The sequence below is a fragment of the Acanthisitta chloris genome, unplaced genomic scaffold (genome assembly GCF_000695815.1).
Source record: "Acanthisitta chloris isolate BGI_N310 unplaced genomic scaffold, ASM69581v1 scaffold29881, whole genome shotgun sequence".
Taxonomy (NCBI): Eukaryota; Metazoa; Chordata; class Aves; order Passeriformes; family Acanthisittidae; genus Acanthisitta; species Acanthisitta chloris.
In genome coordinates this window covers 9,615-28,652 of record NW_008658144.1, presented here as the reverse complement: position 1 = coordinate 28,652, position 19,038 = coordinate 9,615, and the positions used below count along the sequence as shown (strand labels likewise).

The following is a 19,038-nucleotide window of genomic DNA, read 5'->3' as shown; positions in this document are numbered from 1 at the left end:
CATTTCTTGCTAAAGGAGATGCCCTGCCAGAATGGAGTTCCTTACTCAGAGCCACAAACCCAGCCAGAGAAGCTACGTAACCCTGCAAAGCTCTTTTGGCTTGTTCTTGGATAACTTAACAGGGCTCAGTCCAAATGCCACAAACAGGAGATTGGTGCTTTTATTTAGATTACTCATAACTTGATTTGCCAGCCACTTTATTGTCTCCCTGCCAAAGAAAGAGCAAGCTTGGCTCTTGAGAACAGGCTCTATTGGATGACTCTAAGACAATTTGGGATGATCTAGTTCCTAGTCCAAATTTCCTTCCTAGTGGAGGCTATTAAGACCCAGGCTATTAAGACCCAGGTCCCAGGTACTAGCCTAAACTGGGTACTGCTCAGCTAAGTGAAAGGAGAGAGAAAAGTTGCAGAAATATTTATAAACCTTAAAATGGGGGAAAAGGGGAGAAGAAAGGAGATGCTATTTGAAAGGACAGGTGGTGATTTGCATTGTCTCTTCTTTTATCTGACCCAGCTCCTCTCTCAGTTCAGGCTTCAGAGATGTACCTGATAACACCTTTTCCCTTTTCTCCAAAATCCCTCAGGCATCAGGGAGGCTCTCACTGCTGCTCAGTCTGCTATAAGGCTGGCCCAAGGAGGAGAAAAGCAGCAAACATGATCAGAGAGCATCCCAAGTCCTCCTAGGAGAGACAGGAGATGCTTTCTGAGGATGTTGGGATCCAGGCTCTCCTCATCTGAGCAGATCCTTTTTCTTCTAAATAATATTGTGGATCTTACCTTGGAAGAAAGATTATTTCTGGAGTTTTAATTCATGTTTTCTCACTCCAAATGGAAATTGGAAGGCTCTCAGACCTGCTAAATAGATTTGTGTCTGAAAGGAGTACTTATAAACTGTGGGGTCAGTGATGCTTCTGCCCTGCTGAGGAGCTCCCCACTCCTACAGTCTCATTACCACAGTCTCCTATTGATTTTATCCAGCTTGAACAGTAATCAGATGAAAGTTTGCATTGTCTAGGGAAAAAAAAGAAACAGAACAAAAATCTAGGTAAATTTTTGCAGTAAAAAGTAATTTTTTTGGAGAAAATTTAAATGATGCCTGCATTATTCCAGCTGGGCAATACGACTCCATACACAAAATTTTTAGACTGTTTTGGAAAGCCAAGAAGCCTCTAAGTAGGCAATTCAGGCCTCCAAACTGCAAAGCCTCCCACCTCTCCAGGATGTCTGTGAGAGGCAGGGCACAGCAGAAACAGTTTTAGAAAGCAATCAGAAAATAGAAAGCTTCTCAGCCAAGATCGATGAAAACTGCTTTCCAGCCTGGAGAATCTAAAGACAAACCTGTGACAGCTTCTCTCAGTCACTGCCCCCAGACTGCCCTGGCTGAGCAGAATGAGGAGGTCCCCAGCAGGGCTGTGGCTCCGCTGGCATCCACAGCACCCTGGCACAGCTTGCTGGGTGCTCATTAACAATTTCTGGTGTTTTGGGGGCTGGGTTTCCTGCATGCTTCTTTCTGCTCATCTACTAATTGGGCTTTCTCTCTCTGCTCTCCTCCTCCCCTTCTGCTTTCGGTGCAGCTGCAGATAAAGCCGACAACCAGACAGAGGGAAGAGCCAGCTCGGAGCAAGTGGCCGCATGAGGCTGGCACTGGCCCTGCCGCCCCGACGGGCAGCCTGTCTCGATGCCCCTCTCTGATCTGTCCAGTCCCCAGGGCAGGTTCCCTTTGCCACTGGCCTGGCTGCCAAATCCATCTCTGTGGCTTGTCTAACCAGCATGGCACTCTTAACTCCCCCCACGCCTGGTGCTTTCTTAACTCCGTCTCTCGAGAGGGGGGAAGGAAATTGGAGTCAAGCCCCCTTTTCTCACAGCCACACTGCCCCGTGGGAAGGGTGCCCACCTGGCCCACCACCGCTGCCTGGGGACCACGTGCTGCTGCCAGCTGCCAGCATATCCAAATCCCTCTCCTCTTGGCTGCCTTGGCTCCCCCTCCAAGGCAGCTGTTGTGCAAGGAGCATGGCATGGCCACCTGGCTGGTTGGTTTGATTCAGTCTCCCACTGCCCTTCCTCCCTGGCCCAGTGTCACAAATAAGAAACACTCCTTCATTTCCTCATTCCAAGAGTCCTGGTGCGTTTCAGACTCTCTGGCCAAGGAGGCCTGGAGGATGGGTTGGCATCACCAGCCCTTTCCTGCATGCACAGGGCCCTAGCACTAACACAAGGGAATGGATGTTCTTCCATCTCTCCACTGCTGGCCTGGCAGAGGTGTGGACCAGCTGGCCTCAGGCTGACTGCAGCTGAAGGAGGTCACAGCCTGGTGTCTGGTGCCATTCACATCCCCAGGAGCCTTGGGCACACCCCCAGGAGTTCCTGAGGCATCAGAGGCTTCACTAGGAGGATGGTGGGATGTGGACTGGAGGCTGGGAGAAGAGGAGGAGGTGTGTGTTGAGACACTCAGTCCACTTCTGGTCCTGCAAAGACAGAGATGCTGAATGATCCCTTTCCTGAGGGAAAAGTCTGGAAAGGCTCACAGAACAAACACCCTCCCCTCACTGTTTTAGCAGGACCTAGGACACTGGTGCAGCAACACCTCTCTGTGAGAGGTCGTTCTCCAGGCATCAGACCTGCCCAGGTCTGGGGGATACACAGGGCTGAGATGGGCTCTACAGGCCAGTGAATGCTGCCCTGCAACCATAAACAACCCCAGAAAAGACGTGCAAGTCAGGATGGTGCCCTGGCATTCATTCCCTCCTTGCTGCAAGGAAACAGGTACCCAGAGCCTCCACCCAGCCTGGCTGCACCCACACACTCATCCTATCACCTGGTGTCCCTATAGAAGGTGGAGGAAGCCCAGCCCTGGTGAATAGTGAGCTGCAGCATAAACCTGTTTTTTTTCACCCAAGTAGTTAGGCAACCCTGAACATTGGTACATACCCCTAGTTCCAGCTACTACTGAAATACTAGTGAATTCTCTTTGTTAGTCTAGATCACAGCGTGAGAAGTTAGAGCTGCTGTCCTCATCCCCTTCACATCCTGGAGCACATCCTGGAGCTCACATCATCTCTGATCCACAGGACCTGCATTCTGCAAAGTCACCTATCCCCTACTCATCCCCTCATCTTAAATGCAGCAGAACTCAGCATTGCATTTCAAGTAGGATCAGTCCCTGGTTCTTGCCCTCCACTGGGGCAGGTCCCCCAGGATGGGGCAGGGGGAGGCTGCACAGATCACCCGAGTGTTCTGTGAACTGCCCACATGGCAGGGAGACACAGCTCCCAAGGGATGACTCCTGGCTTTGGCAGATGAATCCTGTCACAATCTGGGGTCCTTCCTGGTGTGTGTGGCATAAGGCAAATACAGAGGACAAGCTGGGAGGAGAGGCAGGGCAGGGCACTCTGAAGGATCTAGGGGAGACAGGGGACCATGGACAGGCCATGACAAAGGGCAATGGCACCCTGGGAATCCTTCTCCCTCCATCAGATCAAGCCAGCACCAGCGATGGATGAAGCAGAGCCAACTTTGCTATGTCCTGAAGCAGGTCTGGTCTCACCCACATCTGCTGGCCTCATCTCTGCCTGCAGACCAGTCAAGCCACGCTCTCGATGTCCTTCGTCTCCTGCTGTTGTAGGACAGCCACAACCACAGGTTGTTCAGCCTAATCTGTAAATGCTTATGTGCATGCTTTGGTGAGCAAGACCAGAGCAGGAGGGATGGGGCCATGCTCTCAGCAAAGCCTAGTGCATAGAGAAGCACCCCTGGTGCATGGCATAGGCTGGTGAATCACTGGCTGCTACTCCCTGATCACTCCTAAGGGATGCAAAGACATACTCCATGACCATATTGCAACAGATCTCACCTGCCAAAGCAGGCTTCTTCCCCTTGCATCGGTGTGTCAGAGAGAGCTCGCACCAAATGGAAGGGAACTGGGGACTCCACCAGCATGAGAGGTGTTGGCCATACAGCCTGTGGGCAGGTTGTGCTGCTGGTGTTCTACAGTGCCACTTGCATGCCCTGTCCGTGCAGCGTGGCTGTGGGGAGGGTTTCACAGAGCCAGGCTCTCCTGCCTGGAGAGAGCCTTCTGCTGCCATCCAAGACCATGTCAGGCTGTGTCTCCTGCAGTGCCCTAGTGAAAGAGGCTGCAGAACTATACAGGCCCTTGCTATGCCCAACAGGAGCACCGTCAGATGCCAAAGCCCAGCACTAGCTGCCTGCTGGCTGACTGGACACCCCAAGAAAGAGAACAAGGTTCAAACTCCCTTCTGTGTTGGCTTTCAGTTGCTGACTGCAAAGCACCGCGGGAGCTGGAACATGGTTTTGTCACCTTCTCCACCAGGAACAACCTGACCACTTACAGAGCAGCCATCCAGTACCACTGCCAGCACCCCTACTACCACATGGCCCCCAACAGCACTGGTGAGCACTGGGGCCAGGGTGTCCACACGGCACCGTGTGGGTGGGCGCGTGGCCATGCATACGTGTTTGCAAGCGGGGAGAGCTTGGGATGGCAGGTCCAGGGTGCTCATCCTGCAAGCAGCAGGCTGTGGATGTAGCCTACACACACTTCACCCTGTGCCTGCACTGCCTGGACTGTCAGACTGGATGCATCCTGCTCCACAATGAGGCAGGGTGGAGTTAGCCCTGCCTGGTGCTTTGCATGTGTGTTTTCACAGCCTCGGCAGAGCAGTGTGGGTGTTCTGCATTCTGCCTTCTTACCCTGCCATCTGCTCCCTGCAGACCAGGAAATTTTCAGTGTCTCTGTGAAAGGAGCAGCTACTGGAGAGAGCAGCAGGTCCACCAGCCTGAGTAAGGGCTCTGCAAGCCTCCCCATCCCAGCGCCCAGATGTTCAGTGTAGACAAAGCTAAACATATAGCAGTGAGATCACACTAGACTGAGTTTCCTCCTCAATCCCCCTGGTCCACAACCACAGAAAAACCACAAGGTGGTTTATCTTTATCAAGAACCACAGGTCTCTGCACCCTTCAGACCCAGCTCTAGGGAGCAGAAAGGGTGTGTACACACCCCAGCCCTTCTTCTTCCTCCTCCCTTAGCAAGCAAAGCCAAAAGAATTCCTCACATTCCTGTCTCCCTGCTTATATCTCCCTGCACACCCGCTGGCCCCGTGCATCTGGTCCCAGCATCCCGTATGCATTAGCAGAACGGGCATTGGCAGCATTTACTTGGAGGCAGCCTCCAGCAGAGGCTCAGGGCACACACAACCCTCTGGACAGCTCAAGACAATGATGCTCAGGATGGTGGCTTGTCTCCTGTGTGGGGGCACGGCTACCAGGGCTCCTAAGGGAATAGAGCACAGAGACTGTAACAGGGTGATCACATCCTGCCCTGAAAAAGGGTTTGGAGGGTCCTAACAGCTGGGCAGTGTCTCCTTACTGCAAAGGGCACCACCTCATGCCAGGGCCACAGTGAGGCTAACACTTTGCTCTCTTCCAGCCACCTACACATGTGACGCATCGGGGGTTTGGAGGAGCGAGGAGCTGGGGACCAAGCTGCCATCCTGCCAACCAGGTACTACTGCTGGGGCAGCTGGTTCCCACGGTGAGGGATGCAGAGCAGGGACATGCAGGGAGGGGATGCTGGCATGCCTGACTAACCTGCTGCCTCCCTAAGCAGGGGCCATGCCACATGCCTTGACTATACGTATCCAACTGCCACAATGCAGGGCAAGGAGGGTGGTGGGGACAGAGGCTTCCTGCTCTCCCAGCTGGCCCAGACTGTCAGGGGGCAGTGGTGGCCCCGGGTGGCAGTAATGAGGGCATCCTGGTAGTACAGAGCAGCAGTGGGCTCACAGCCACCCCAGCTGTCAGGGCTCCCCAAGCTCCCCACTCCAGCAGACAAGGAAATCAGCAGCTTCAGGTCAGTGCCCACTGGCCATGTTCAGCCCCCAGTATCACTGGAGATGGCTCCAGCCAAGCATTACCTGGCTGTCGGCTCCCATTTGCAGTATGTCCACATCCAGTAGTGATTATCACCTCTTCAAGCCTTGCAGAAAAACCCAACTGCTTTGCAGGGAAGGAAAAGTCCCAAGCAGTGGCAGAAATGTTTGCAGCCAGCAAGTTTCCAGGCCAGACGCCCACTGGTGATTAAACAAAAGTCCATGAGATGTTGACTGTCCAAAGCCAAGCATGGAGACAGGTCTGGCTGCCAGGTTGGGGGCCTGGAGGCAGCTTGGGTGTGGATTGTGGTTGGATGTGCAGGGATGGCTCTCTGGAGAGGTGCAAGGATCTGACTGCTGTGCAGCAGCTGCAGCTGCAACCACCCCAGAGTTTAGACACTGTCTCAAGCCCCATAGAGGGTATCTGCTCTCCAGCCATGCTTTGCCACTGCAAGGCCAGAGGAGAGACCCCAGAAATTCCGTGCATCCCACAGAACTCCAAGACCAGGGCTGTGGCTGCTCTTGTTGCGGCAGCTGCTCCCTGCATCTCTGCTTGATGTTTCAGCCTGAACTAATTTGAGCTGGGAGCATACGGGGACAGCTTTTGGGGCCATAGCTGTTTCATGGGCCATTTCCAGGCCTCCTGATTAGTGACAGGAGTCAGAGAGACTTCAGGAAAATGGAAAATCCCAGCGAGAGGGTGACGGTCTCCTGAGATCGGCATCTGCAGGCAGCAGCTGGCCAGCTGCTCTTCAGATTTTCCCCCGTGTCTCACGCACCTCCCCATCAATAGAAACTTCTCTTCCAGGCCACTCCATGCCTGCCTCTGCCATTAGTGGGAGCATTTGCAGCCTGGTCAGCATTTTTGATATGTAATTTAATAGAATAAATATTTGGCTGGATGCACTTCCTCTAAAACCATCTTGGGGTGGCCATCAGCTTTGGTGCAGCAGACCAGCTGGACTGGAACGCAGGAATTCTTTGCCTGAGCATGTTTCCTATTCCTTGCAGCACTGGGAAAGTCAGGGGTGCGGAGCACATGTAGAGACACTCACCATGCTCCCTCCCTGCTAGAGTCACATTTTTCCTAGATACAGACACCAGCCACAACAAATACACATTAACAGTTCCTGGTGCTCCTGCTCTGGTTTTAAGGCTGACTCTCAGCCATGATCCCATCGCCCTGAGAGGTCAGACTCTCTTTTTGTGGGGCTTTCCATTCTCCCCTTGCAGCACAGAAGGCTGGCATTGGGGCAGACTCCTGGCACTTTCCATGGAGGATATGGGTTCTCTTTGCAGAATCAGAGGGATGAGACAAGCACCTCAGCTGCTGTGATTCAGGACTCTTCCAGACGTAGAAGGACAAGCCCTAATCAGCTCCCACAGCCTCCCAGTAACATCAGCACCCCCATGCCACCTGGGAATGCCCCTCCATAGTGGTGCCACTAGCATGAATTAACCTCATCAACAACAACCATGTCCCAAGGTTTAAGTTCCCCAGGGACAGGATTGTCCCTGCCCACCCTGCCCAACCCTCTCAGAGTCACCTTCGGCATCCTGAGTCCCTCCTTTTCCTCATGCTGTGCCACAGTGCCTGAATAAAGCTCCTGGAGGCAAAACAGGCAGCATGTCAGTGCTCTTCAGGCATTAATTCTGGTTCTGTTGAAGAGCTGAGCAGAGGGGTTCTGGTTTGGCTACCAGAATTGTGGTGAGGAGATGCAGAAGTAAAGCCCATGGTGCTAGGCAACATCCCATGGCTGAGCCTGCTTCAGCCACATCTCCTCCAGGAGGGCAAACTCCATGGCCATGAGAACACAGACCTTGTGACAGGTCTCAGAGTGAGGGGCGAGACTGGGCTGATGTAAAGCTCCAGTCCTTCCACCAGTGTTCCCCTGGGTTTCTTGGCACACTGAGCAGGAGCCAGGCAAGTGGCTCAAAGGTCTGGGAAGGGCTGAGCAAGCTCACAGGTCAGTGAGGCTGCAGGATTACTCATTTGGCCTTTTGCTTCAGAAGGGGCGTGGATTCAGCCAAATCACTCCAGAAACTAAAAAGAAAAAAAAACCACAAAAAAAGGCAAAAGAGAGTGTTTGGTTTGAAGACAACCAGCCATGTGGCATAATCTGCCCCTTTTTGCTTGTTCCCTAGATAAGTGCTGGGAGTAACTGTCCTGTCCTTTCTGTCCCCAGTGTGTGGCCGGCCGGTTCGTCCTCTGCCCGGGATCATCAAGCGGATCATCGGCGGGCGGAACGCAGAGCCTGGCTTCTTCCCCTGGCAGGCCCTGATTGTGGTGGAGGACATGTCCCGGGTGCCCAATGACAAATGGTTTGGCAGTGGGGCCCTGCTCTCAGACTCCTGGGTCCTGACAGCCGCCCACGTGCTCCGGTCTCAGCGGCGGGACAAGACTGTCATCCCCGTCTCCAAGGAGCATGTCACTGTCTATCTGGCCCTTCATGATGTGAGGAACAAGATGGAAGCTGTCAACCGGACAGTGGAGAAGATCATCCTCCATGAGGACTTTGACATCCAGAACTACAATCATGACATTGCTCTGGTCAAGCTGAAGGAGAAGGTGACTATGGGAAAGTACGTCATGCCCATCTGTCTGCCCCAGTTTGAGCACGAGCTGGAGGGGCCTCACCCTAACACTCTGGGGCTGGTGGCTGGCTGGGGTATCTCCAACCCCAACATCACAGTGGACGAGATCATCAGCTCAGGCATGAGGACCCTGTCCGACATCCTGCAGTACGTCAAACTGCCGGTGGTGCTGCATGCTGAGTGCAAGACCAGCTACGAGTCACGGTCAGGCAACTACAGCGTGACCGAGAACATGTTCTGCGCTGGCTATTACGAGGGTGGGAAGGACACTTGTTTGGGAGACAGTGGGGGAGCCTTCGTCATCCAGGACCCAGGAACCCGGAGGTGGGTGGCCCAAGGGCTGGTCTCATGGGGTGGCCCAGAGGAGTGTGGTAGCAAGCAGGTGTACGGTGTGTACACCAAGGTCTCTAACTATGTGGACTGGGTGGAGAAGAAAACAGGCTCCTCAGAGAGGTGGACATTTCTGGACCCAGAGCTGGAGAGATGAGTGACTAAGCAGCCTGCTGCCACGGCAGCTCCCTTTCTTGTTGTTATTGTTTAATGTGCTCCAGACTCTGGTCTTTCGCAAGCAATAGCCACGATACTCCGCGCACGCCAAGCCTTTGCCAGCCCTCCAGGTCATTTGTTTCACTTGGTCCTGAATCGCTTCGCTTGTGTTCTTAGGAAATGTTTGCTAGGGAGCTGGGGGAAGGGAGCAAAGGGCAAGATCTCAGATGGTGTCCTCAGCTTGTGCTGCCCATCTGCAAGCCTCACCTACATTTATGGGACCTTCCTACCAAGCCAGGAAAAGGGCATAGCTATTGAAGCAGCATTTCCCTGTCACCAAAGCTTTGTACCGTGCACAGGGAATTGCCCCCACCCCCAGGACTCTCTGGCCAGATCTGCCCATCAGAAGATGCAACTACAGAGCTACAGAGACTATGGACAGTGCAGGAAATCCAGTTGGGCAGGCCTGGACTTCACAGATTCCCCACGCTGAGGAACAACTTTTCTGTGCAAGCAGTAGTTAGAGTCCTGGGAGTTTGCTACTTTTATTTGCCCCTCCCTGGTGCCATCTTAGGTGAGACCCACCTGGTTCCAAGGATATGAGGATGCTTTCACATTTAGCCCTAAACTTCATCCATGGCTGCCAAGATGACGTCAGCCCAAATGGGCTTCTTATATCCCACCATGTGGGATGAGTGTCTCCAGAGGACACAGGGACAGGGAGTGGGGTTTGTACTCAATGTCATCCTTACATCCAGCCAGCAAAACTTCTCTGACCCTCTAGCACCTCAAGCCCTCTCTGTTCCTCCCCCTAGACTAGCTCTTGGAACAGTTTCCAGCCACAGCAGACCTCCCAGGGAAAGTTTTCCAACACATGAGACAGCAATACATTGGCTGTACCTAAGCAACACTTACTTTCAGCAGAATCATTTCAGATAAGACATCCTTCCTTGGGCTTTCACCTCTTCCTCAGGGACCTGGCTAGTCTTGCATGGCAGTGCATTAATTCTTGCTAGAACACATTCCCTCTTAACTGCTTGTAAGGCCATTGATTTGGCTCATTTACAGGTTACCGATGGTGTTCAGTGTTTGTTCATGGCTCTTGTGACCTATTGCAGGTGTCCAAGTCATTCTAGACTGACCCAAACTCATCTAACACACCAGAATTATTTGTATATCCCCAGCCTCCCTCCACAACCCATGCAGACAAGTAAGCTCTGCCAAGGAACAAGGTCAGGTGAGCTTACCTTCCTTCAGCAGATCACCTTCTCCTTCACTTCCCAGCAAAGCCCTCCTAGAGCTCTAAGCAACATGCAAAAATTGCCTGCTGTCCTCTCTGTGTGCCTGTAGACTTCTTTGGGCCTCTTTTCCTCCTTGTCCTTTAGTTTTGCCATGCAAGGAAGAAGCCAACAGTGGATGAGCCAGTCTGACATTTTGCTGTTGTCCAAAAGTCCAGTTGTAGAACATGTAGAGGAGCAGAAGACTTGAGGAAGGTCGAACTTGCAGACACATTATGAACTGTACTCTTGGCTATGTCATGTAACTGAAAGGTATTTTTATATACATATATATAAATTTCCTTTTTTTGATACTACATTCTGTAAAATATCTGATGTCATGTAAGGATGGTTCTCTGCAATTTTCCTCCTGAGAACAAAGTAAAACTTTGATATGTACTGAGTTTGTACTCTGAGGCTTTTATTCCAAGAGGAACATGGTCAAGGCTAGTTGCTAGTGTCTGCCATGCATGCGTGCACTCCCAGGAGGATTCTCACACCATCCCTCACTCTGAAGGCTGCTCAGCCATGGCCTGTGCAGCTTCATGGGCTGACACCCTGACCAGTCCTGAATACAAATCACGAAAAAGGGCAACAGATGAGATCCTGCCCTTCAATTATTTATAGCATTAGCACATCACTGAAGATGGGGGCAGTGGCAGGAGTAGAGTGCAGCAACCTGTATGCTGAGAATAGCAATTAAATCTGAGTTCAGTTGACATGAGGAAAAAATAACAGGTATGTGACTTTTGCTTTAAAAGGGGTGAAAAATCAGCCCATCCCCACTAGATGCTGGACTGAGAGAGCACATTTTCACAGCAGAGGCTCTGCAGCATGCTCAGATGTGAGCTGAGGCAGGGACAAAGCTCCGCTGGGCACCTCTGCATCACAGGCTGTCAAAATGCAGCCTTTGGAGAGAGCTTGAAATCATGGGCACTGTTTCCTACCATGTGCCTGGATGCAGGGCTGTGAGCTGGGTTATTGATCTTTATTTTCCTGTGGCACAGAACTGAAATAACAGCATCAGGCTCCTTTGGGCTGATGGCAGGGAAGAGGGTGGTGGGTCTGGCTCACACACAGGTCTGCTAACATGTCCAGAGACATGATGGGGGTGAAGGGGAGGAGAGAGAAAAAGCAAAACCAAGGCATGGTCCCCTGAGCATTAAACCACCATCTGTAGGATCTGAGCCTAGACTGCTCTGGGGCACATTAAAAAATATTGCTGCCCTATAATAGGTCCCTCATAAATACAGACTCTCCTGCACCTCCCATCAATAGCTCTGCCGGGAAACCCCTGATGCAACACAGCCCTCGTCCCCGGCTCCCCAAGCTGCCACACTGCTGAGTGCCAATGAATGCCTCATGCCCCAGGGTGCTGCATTGGCAGAACTGGGAATAGGCAGCAGAGGAGAAAAGTGGGAGCAACAATAGGCTTTGCATTTTCTGGCACCTCACAACCTGCCAGAGTGGTGAGAGCATCTCTCCAGGGAGACAGGCGTGGAGACAGCAATTTATCAGTCTGGCTGTGGTGAAAACCCAGCAAAACATCCCTGGGTGAAGTTTTACTGTCCCTGGCTGCATGTTAGTGCCAAGGCATGAGCTGAGAGTTGGCTGCAGCAGAGCCTAATCTCAAACAGACTAGGGTGGGCAGCCAGGACGCACAGGACTCCGAGAGCTCAGGAGCATCCTTTATCCCTCAGCCACCTTTCTGGGGATAGGCTCGCTCTTCCCATGCCAGCTGGGGGAATGGCCACTGCTCACCAACCCTAGGGGCTGAGCCAAGCCACAAGGGCTTGCTCTGGACTCCAAAAGTGCCAAGAGCCACAGAAAGTAGCACTTTAAGGGCAGTTTGCTAAGGAACAAGTGAGCAATGGGCACAAGTGCATGTTGGAGAGGGGTACCCTGAAAAGGACCCCCAAAATGAGGCCATGGCTGAGAAGCTCATGAATGCACAGATGGATCTGAGTATTGGGGAGGGGACAAAGGGGTTGCATGATGGAGGGGACACACTCACATACCACAAAGAGAAGGGCAGGCAAGCAGGCAGTGGCAAAGAGGGGACTGCGGAAAAAGCAGCATATGCACACAAGAACATGGGTGGGGGAGCATGGGAGGTGTGCAGAAGACATGCAGGGCAGCAAGGGATGGCTCTGCCCTTGAAAAAGAACAGAAAGACTCAAGCAAGAAAATAAGGACCCCTGCAGGGATGCGGTTTCCACCAGAGTTGTCTCCTGAGGCAGAGGTCAGGGAGTTCCACCCCAGCAGAGGGTGGTTGTGGGGGCTGCAGACAGCCAGACATGATGAGTGGGGCTGGGAAAACCTCAGCCTGGAGGGAAGAGGGCTGTGGGCAATGGCAGCAAGAAATTTGGCCATGTCACTGCTTCATGGCATAGCGCCGGTGGGGAGAGGGTGAGCTGTTCCCAGCACAGGACCAAAGGGAGCTGGTCCAGGCTGCAGGATGAGCCTCCTCTCCCGCACAGCCACTCATCCACAGACATATTCTGTACCTAGGTAGGACAGGCTTGGGGGGACTATGCTACAGGGAAACAGCTGGTCACAGATAAATGGGGGAGGGCATCCTCCATCTGGGGAATGCTGTCCCGACCTGGTGCTGGAGGCTCACTGGTCCCAGTGCTTCCTACGGCAGTGCCGGAGATCTGCAGCTCCATCTGGTGGCCCCGTGGCCAGGGCTGCGGAGGCTGCGGGGATAGGAAGGCGCTAGGGAAGTGGGAGAGCTGGTGCGATAAGCGGGACAGAGCACGTAAGAAACCAAATCCACATGGCTCCTACATCACATAGAGTTTTCGTGATATATTCATTCTTTTTAACCAATAGCCTGCAGGTTGCATATATGAAAACACGGCAGAATCTTACACCAGCAGAAAAAGCAAATCCACAGTGAGCAGTGTAAAGAGCCCTGCATGACACAGCAAGGAGCACAGGAGAGTACCTGGGAAGTTGCACTGCCAGGGACTGATGCTGTGCTAGCTGCACTGGTGCCTTTCCTTCAGCCTATCTTTCTTCTATTAATTCAGTCATGAAATCTTTGCTACCATATCCATCTTCAGCATCAAACCATTTGCAAAGTCAGGAGGGGATGGATGCAGCTGCCTTGGTGGCTCAGCAGGTCTGGCTCTTGTTGGACTAACTTGACAGACACCCTGAAAAACAGTTTCAGTACCCAAAGTAGTCTGGGGACTGTTCACATCAGGTCTTGCCGCTTGAGGTAAGCAGCCCCCAGTTGTCTGTGGTTTGGCTCCTCAACCACCCATGTAATGTATGAATCCCAAGGAAAACAGCAGAGAAAAGTGAGCCATGTTCCCCAGTTTGGGGATGGCATCCCAGCACAGTCAGATGCCTGGGCCACTGAAGCAGGAGGTTGGTGGAGATACTAGAGGCCATTCCATATCCAGGCACCACTGCCCAGCCTCTCTGGGACAGGTATTGAATAAAACAAAAAAAAATACAATGAGAATGGCACAGGCATCAAGGGGTGATGTCTCCCCAGCTGCTCCTAAACCCTTCCAGGACTGAGCAGTGGGCTGGTGACTGCACGCTCACTACTGGTACCTCATTTCCTCAGGGGATGGATGCATCTCCTGGCTTCTCCTGTGGCTACTTTTGTAGCCATGGTTGTATTTGTGGCTTATGATGTGCAGGCTACAAGCTATTTCAAAAGCTTTTTCAAGCTGTTGTGGTTTAAGCTTAGCCAGCAACTAAGTACCACACAGTCTCTCACTCGGTCCAACCACTGTGCCCCAGTGGGATGGGAAGGAGAATCAGAAAAGGGTAAAGTCTGTGAGTTGAGATAAGAACAGTTTAATAATTGAAACAAAGTAAATATTAATAAATATAATAGTCATAAACAGGGAGATAATAAAGAGAGATATAAACCCCAAGACAGACAACTGATGCACACCACAATTGCTCATCCTGACTGACAAGAATCAGAAAAGGGTAAAGTCTGTGAGTTGAGATAAGAACAGTTTAATAATTGAAACAAAGTAAATATTAATAAATATAATAGTCATAAACAGGGAGATAATAAAGAGAGATATAAACCCCAAGACAGACAACTGATGCACACCACAATTGCTCATCACCTGCTGACTGACATCCAACCCAGCCCCCCAGGAGTGATCAGCCCCCTCACAGCCAGTTCCCCCCAGTTTATCCACTGAGCATGATGTTCTACAGCATGGAATATCCCTTTGGCCAGTTTGGGTCAGCTGTCTTGGCCATGCTCCCTCCTGGCTCCATGTGCATCTGCTCCCTGGAAGAGCAGGGGAAACAGAAAAGTCCTTGACTTAGGGTAAGCACCACTTGCAACAACTAAAACATCAGTGTGTTAACAACATTATTATTCTCATATTAAATCTAAAGCACAACACCATCACAGCTATTAGGAAGAAAATTATCTCCATCCCAGCCAAAACCAGGACACAAACACTTACAGGCCAACTTCACCTCATTTTCCTCGGCCAAAGTCATGGCCACAGGGTATGCTGTTCCCACAGGTAAGTCCTGCAAGACCCCAGTAGAAACCTCACATGGAAGGTAAGAGTCTGAGGGGTGTCAAGCTGCAGGAGGACAACAGGTTTCCTCCCAACTTAATGACATTCTAGAGCCCCGCAGGGTTAAGTAGCAGCAGGCAGGAATCAATATCCTCCCCTTTGCCCAGACCCTGTAGCCCAGTAAGTACAACTTCCCCATGATTGACCCAGTTAGGCATAGATTTGGAACTTGCTGCTGCAGCCTTCTTGTTCTTGCCAACTTTGGACACCCTTTGCCCCCACTGCAGAGTGCCAGCTGGCAGGGGTTTGTGTTTGCCAGGGTGTTTTTCAGAGCCATAGTCATAAAATCCTAGAATGGTTTGAGTTAAAAGGGACCTTAAAGATCATCTCATTCCAACTCCCCTGCCATGGGCAGGGGCACCCTCCACTAGACCAGGCTGCTAAAAGCCTCATCTAACCCGCCCTTGAACATTTCCAGGGATGGAGCATCCACAGCTTCTTTGGGCAACCTGTTCCAGTGTCTCACCACCCTCACACTAAAGAATTTCTTCCTGATATCTAATCTAAATATACTCTTTCAGTTTAAAACCATTACCCCTTGTCCTATCACTACATTCCCTGATAGAGTCCCCTTATGAAAGCTCAGCACTCAGATGTTTCTGAAGGACAAAGCAACCTCCAGGCCCCTGATGACACAAGGGACACATGCTGGTGCACAGGGCCAGGGCAGATGTTGCTGTACACAACTCGTAGGAAGCAGTCCCAGTGTCAACAGGCACCAGCTCCCCATGACTCTGCTACAAACCTCCAGCTCTATGTGCCTCTCAGCTGCTTTGGATGCCCAGTTCTGTCCAGGCTAAAGGCAGGGCTGACTGGGGAATGTGCCTCCCTGGAAAATGAGCTCAGCTGGTGGACAAAGGCAGCCCCAGCTTCTCTCTAAGCTGCTCACACACACCCAGAAAAGGTTTTAGAGAAATTAAAAAGCATAAATGCCTCCTTGGGCTGAGGAGAAAGGACTTGTATTATTCATGCAAGTAATAAACCTCATCCTTTAATAAGGTAGCTGAGAGCCATCCTCATGCAGAATATGTCCCACAAGAAGCCACCAGACACACCAGCCTCCTGAGACAGTGGGACAAGGTGCCCGGCTGAGGCATCCCAATGTGCCCTCATGCCACCAGGAGCCAGGGAAGCCTAGCTGAGCCATGAACGAGGGCTGATCTTGGGTACCCAATTTTCCAGGCAGTCCATCAGCTCTCCTAGCTGTCACCCCACTTCCTCTGCAATCCTGAGGTCCCATTACATTATGGTGAAATAAAGCACAAGAAAGACAATCACTGCTAAAACACAGAGCAAAATGCTGCTGATGCAGCAGCAGCGTTTCAAGGGGAAGTTGCTATTGCAGGGTGAGGGGCCGTGGGTCGAGGTCGCATGGGCTGTTAATCCCTGGCGTTTCAAGGTGTCATCCTCATCTGTCAAGGGCTTCCAGGCAAACCCTGCTCGGGCTGGTTGTGACTGAGTGCGATGGGTCTTGGCCTTGCCCACATCCCTCAAGAGCTTCTTGATATCCACACCCAGGGCCGGCTGTGACTTGATGCGATGGGTCCTGGCCTTGTCCACATCTGTCAAGGGCTTCCAGGCACCTGATGCCAGGGCTGGCCGTGACTTGTTGCAAATGCCATGCTGGCAGGCCTCACAGTGGGCACTGTTGTGTGGCCCCGCCACGGGTGTATCCACCACAACTTCCAGGAGGTCACATGGCTGGACAGGCTTGTTGTAGAAATACTGGAGGATCTTTACCACCAGGTTGTGCAGAATCGTTTCCACAGTCTCTAGGCTGAAGTCAGGATTCTCCAGCTGGGGGTTGGGGCAGTGCGTACATTTCTGGCGAAAGATTCGCATCCATACCACGCCCCAGCCTTGGCATCGGCACATGTGGAACAGGATATGCACTTTGGCCGAAGACCACACATGAAAGCACTGGGAGCACTGAAACCTGTCAGGACACAGAGGAGAACAGCTCATCCCAGGCTCCCCATGCTGAGCCAGAGGCTTCCCACACAGTCAGTAGGGACCAGGAAAGCCAGGTCTGATGGATTAGCTTCACTCATGCAAGCTCTACACTGAACTGTCCTCCCCCTAACAGCATGATGCCACTCTGGGAAGTTCACCACAGACGTGAGCTGAGGTCTGGCCCCAGCATTAAAGATTTTAGAAGCCAGGCTGTCTGCTGGGACCACCCTGGTCACCTTTCCTAGCCCATCCTGGCCCCACTGCCAAGAGCAGGGGTCCTTGGGGTGGGAAATATCAAGCTCCTATTTGGGACTCCAAGCTCCTCACCCATGCCAGCTCATCACAGCTCAGCAGAAAGCCAGCATCAAGCCCAGGGCTAGGGAAAGCAAAAAAAGAAAGTAAAATAGAAGGAAGGTGTGGGTGGAGGCTGCAGGGCAGTGAGAAGATGTCTTGAGGAGTCAAGAGGTATGCAACACACAGCTGTTCATCTTGTACAATCTGCACAGGGGCTGGCAGCCAAGATCTCCATTTGCTGCCACCTGAGTCTGACCAATGCAGGAAATGTTCAGGATGGGGCTTCTCATCAAAAATGCAGAGCCACAGCCCCTAACTGCTCCAAGACCCTACAGCCTGGTGCAGGCACAGGGACTGCCCATATCCCAGCATACAGTGGTTCTCCCTCTCCTCATCTGGGTGCAAACCAGAAGATTTGGCTCTAGTGTGATGTAACTACCCCTGCTCACTGGAGGAGCACTTTGCATCTTGATATCAACATGAAGAAATTCTGGCCAAATACCAGCTGCCCTTTGGCCCTGTGGAGCTGCTGCACTCTTCTCCCCTCCAATGTTTATGTTTTCCAGTTTAGCAATAATCCACTAAGCTTCAAACAAAAATGGGAAAACCCTTCCCAGTCTCACCCACCTCCAAACTGCCACTTTTGTGTCAAAACATGTTTCCTGCAAGCAAATCTTGAAAAGGGAAAAGGTTCCACTCCAACAGGGACCAAGCCATGAGCCCCTTACCTCCCAGGAGCACGGTGCTGCACAAACTCCTTCCAGTCAGGCCCAAGGACCTGCACCTGCAGGGTATCATCCTCCTGAAGTGTCCATGGCTCCAATAAGTGCAGTTCCGCAATCTTTTCTGCAAAAATGTCCTGCCAGGTCCTCATGGTTCTACCTGGAGGTGGGGAAGAGGCAGTGACCGAGCTTGCAGGTCAGGCTTATGGTTTCTGAGGGCTAATACATATGTGCAACTGTCTTTTCCACCAACCCTTCCTCTTTGCACATGTGTTCAGAGAGGGAAACCTTTGCTCTCACATGAGTAGAACCGCCCCATCCCAATCTCTGGATCAACGGTCTCTGCTGACACTGCACCAGGTCCTGGCCAGGTGAAATGTCCCCCAAAGCAAGGACAAGGTGCGTCTCCTCAAGATCCACACATGAACCCCTGACTCAGCAAAGCCATGCTCTCATATGCTGCTCTGTCCATAGGCAGAGAGGTTGGAAACAAAACCCCCTGCCAGGCTGCCTGTGCCCATCACTATCACAGCAGTGGGGCAAACCAACAGAGAGTGTGCCCAATTTAGGAAAAAAGAAGCAAAACTCACTGAAAATGCAAGAGTCAGCAGCTGATAAAGCTCCAGGTAACCTTATCTCTGTCAATAGGTGCCACCAACCATGGACTATTTTTACCAACTTTCAGCCAGCTCAAGCAGAAAAAGGCCTGACATGAAACTTCGGGGTGGAAAGTTGGGGAGGATGGCACAGCACATAAAAGCAAAAGAGGTGAGGCGTGCTCTGAGCTGAGAGCACCCAGGAAAGGTATAAATAGAAGGGCTGGGACTGCTTGCAACCCTCAGTCTCCCAGTTCATCTACCGCTGGGTGTATAGATCCCCCAGGAAATGCCATGGAGAGCAGTGCAGGACAGGGAGCAGGTTAGATAAGATGCCAAATAATAACTGTTCTTGAGTTAGAGAAAGATCTGCTACTTGATAAGGCAGGCTCAGCTCCAGGCAGGCAATGCAGATAAGTCCCAGCAACCACAGACTGGCAGGGAGCCTCTGATCTTTGCTGCTGGAAGGGAAAAGCTGGCAAGTTGTTTGTACCAACAGCCTTTCAACACCTTTGCAATGTGTGCTGCCCCTCCTGTGAGAGAGAAGGGAGACGACAAGATCCTGCGGCAAAGCACATCTTCAGCTTCAAGGTTCTTTCCTGCTTTGAGGTCCTTCCACTCTTAATTACGCCTTGATGCTATGATCTGGAGCTGGAC

The 19,038-nt window shown here is 51.9% G+C and overlaps 2 protein-coding genes across 2 annotated transcripts in view; one reads left to right on the top strand and one right to left on the bottom strand.

Moving 5' to 3' along the window:
• The window catches only part of MASP1 (mannan-binding lectin serine peptidase 1 (C4/C2 activating component of Ra-reactive factor)), a gene marked incomplete at its 5' end in the record, with an annotated part of 12,191 nt that extends 3,225 nt beyond the window's left edge, over positions 1 to 8,966 (top strand). Inside the window, 3 exons of the mRNA XM_009085007.1 lie at positions 4,269 to 4,406; positions 5,443 to 5,517; positions 8,071 to 8,966. Of these exons, the coding sequence (XP_009083255.1) occupies positions 4,269 to 4,406; positions 5,443 to 5,517; positions 8,071 to 8,966 (1,109 nt within the window). The remainder of the gene's footprint in view (positions 1 to 4,268; positions 4,407 to 5,442; positions 5,518 to 8,070) is intronic.
• Positions 8,967 to 16,055: 7,089 nt separating this feature from the next.
• Positions 16,056 to 17,937, bottom strand: LOC103812000 (receptor-transporting protein 3-like). Its single transcript, XM_009085006.1, has 2 exons — positions 17,792 to 17,937; positions 16,056 to 16,752 (listed from the first exon to the last, which is right to left on the bottom strand). The coding sequence occupies exons 1-2, from the start codon at positions 17,935 to 17,937 to the stop codon at positions 16,056 to 16,058; spliced, it is 843 nt and encodes a 280-aa protein (XP_009083254.1).
• Between the last annotated feature and the right edge of the window lie 1,101 nt (positions 17,938 to 19,038).

What these genes read in the sequence shown, in the direction of transcription:
- LOC103812000 (XM_009085006.1), bottom strand. Translation starts at nt 17,937, where the DNA reads ATGAGGACCTGGCAGGACATTTTTGCAGAAAAGATTGCGGAACTGCAC. An exon ending in CAGCACCGTGCTCCTGGGAG is followed by an intron (nt 16,753 to 17,791) that starts GTAAGGGGCTCA and finishes GTGTCCTGACAG; the next exon opens with GTTTCAGTGCTCCCAGTGCT.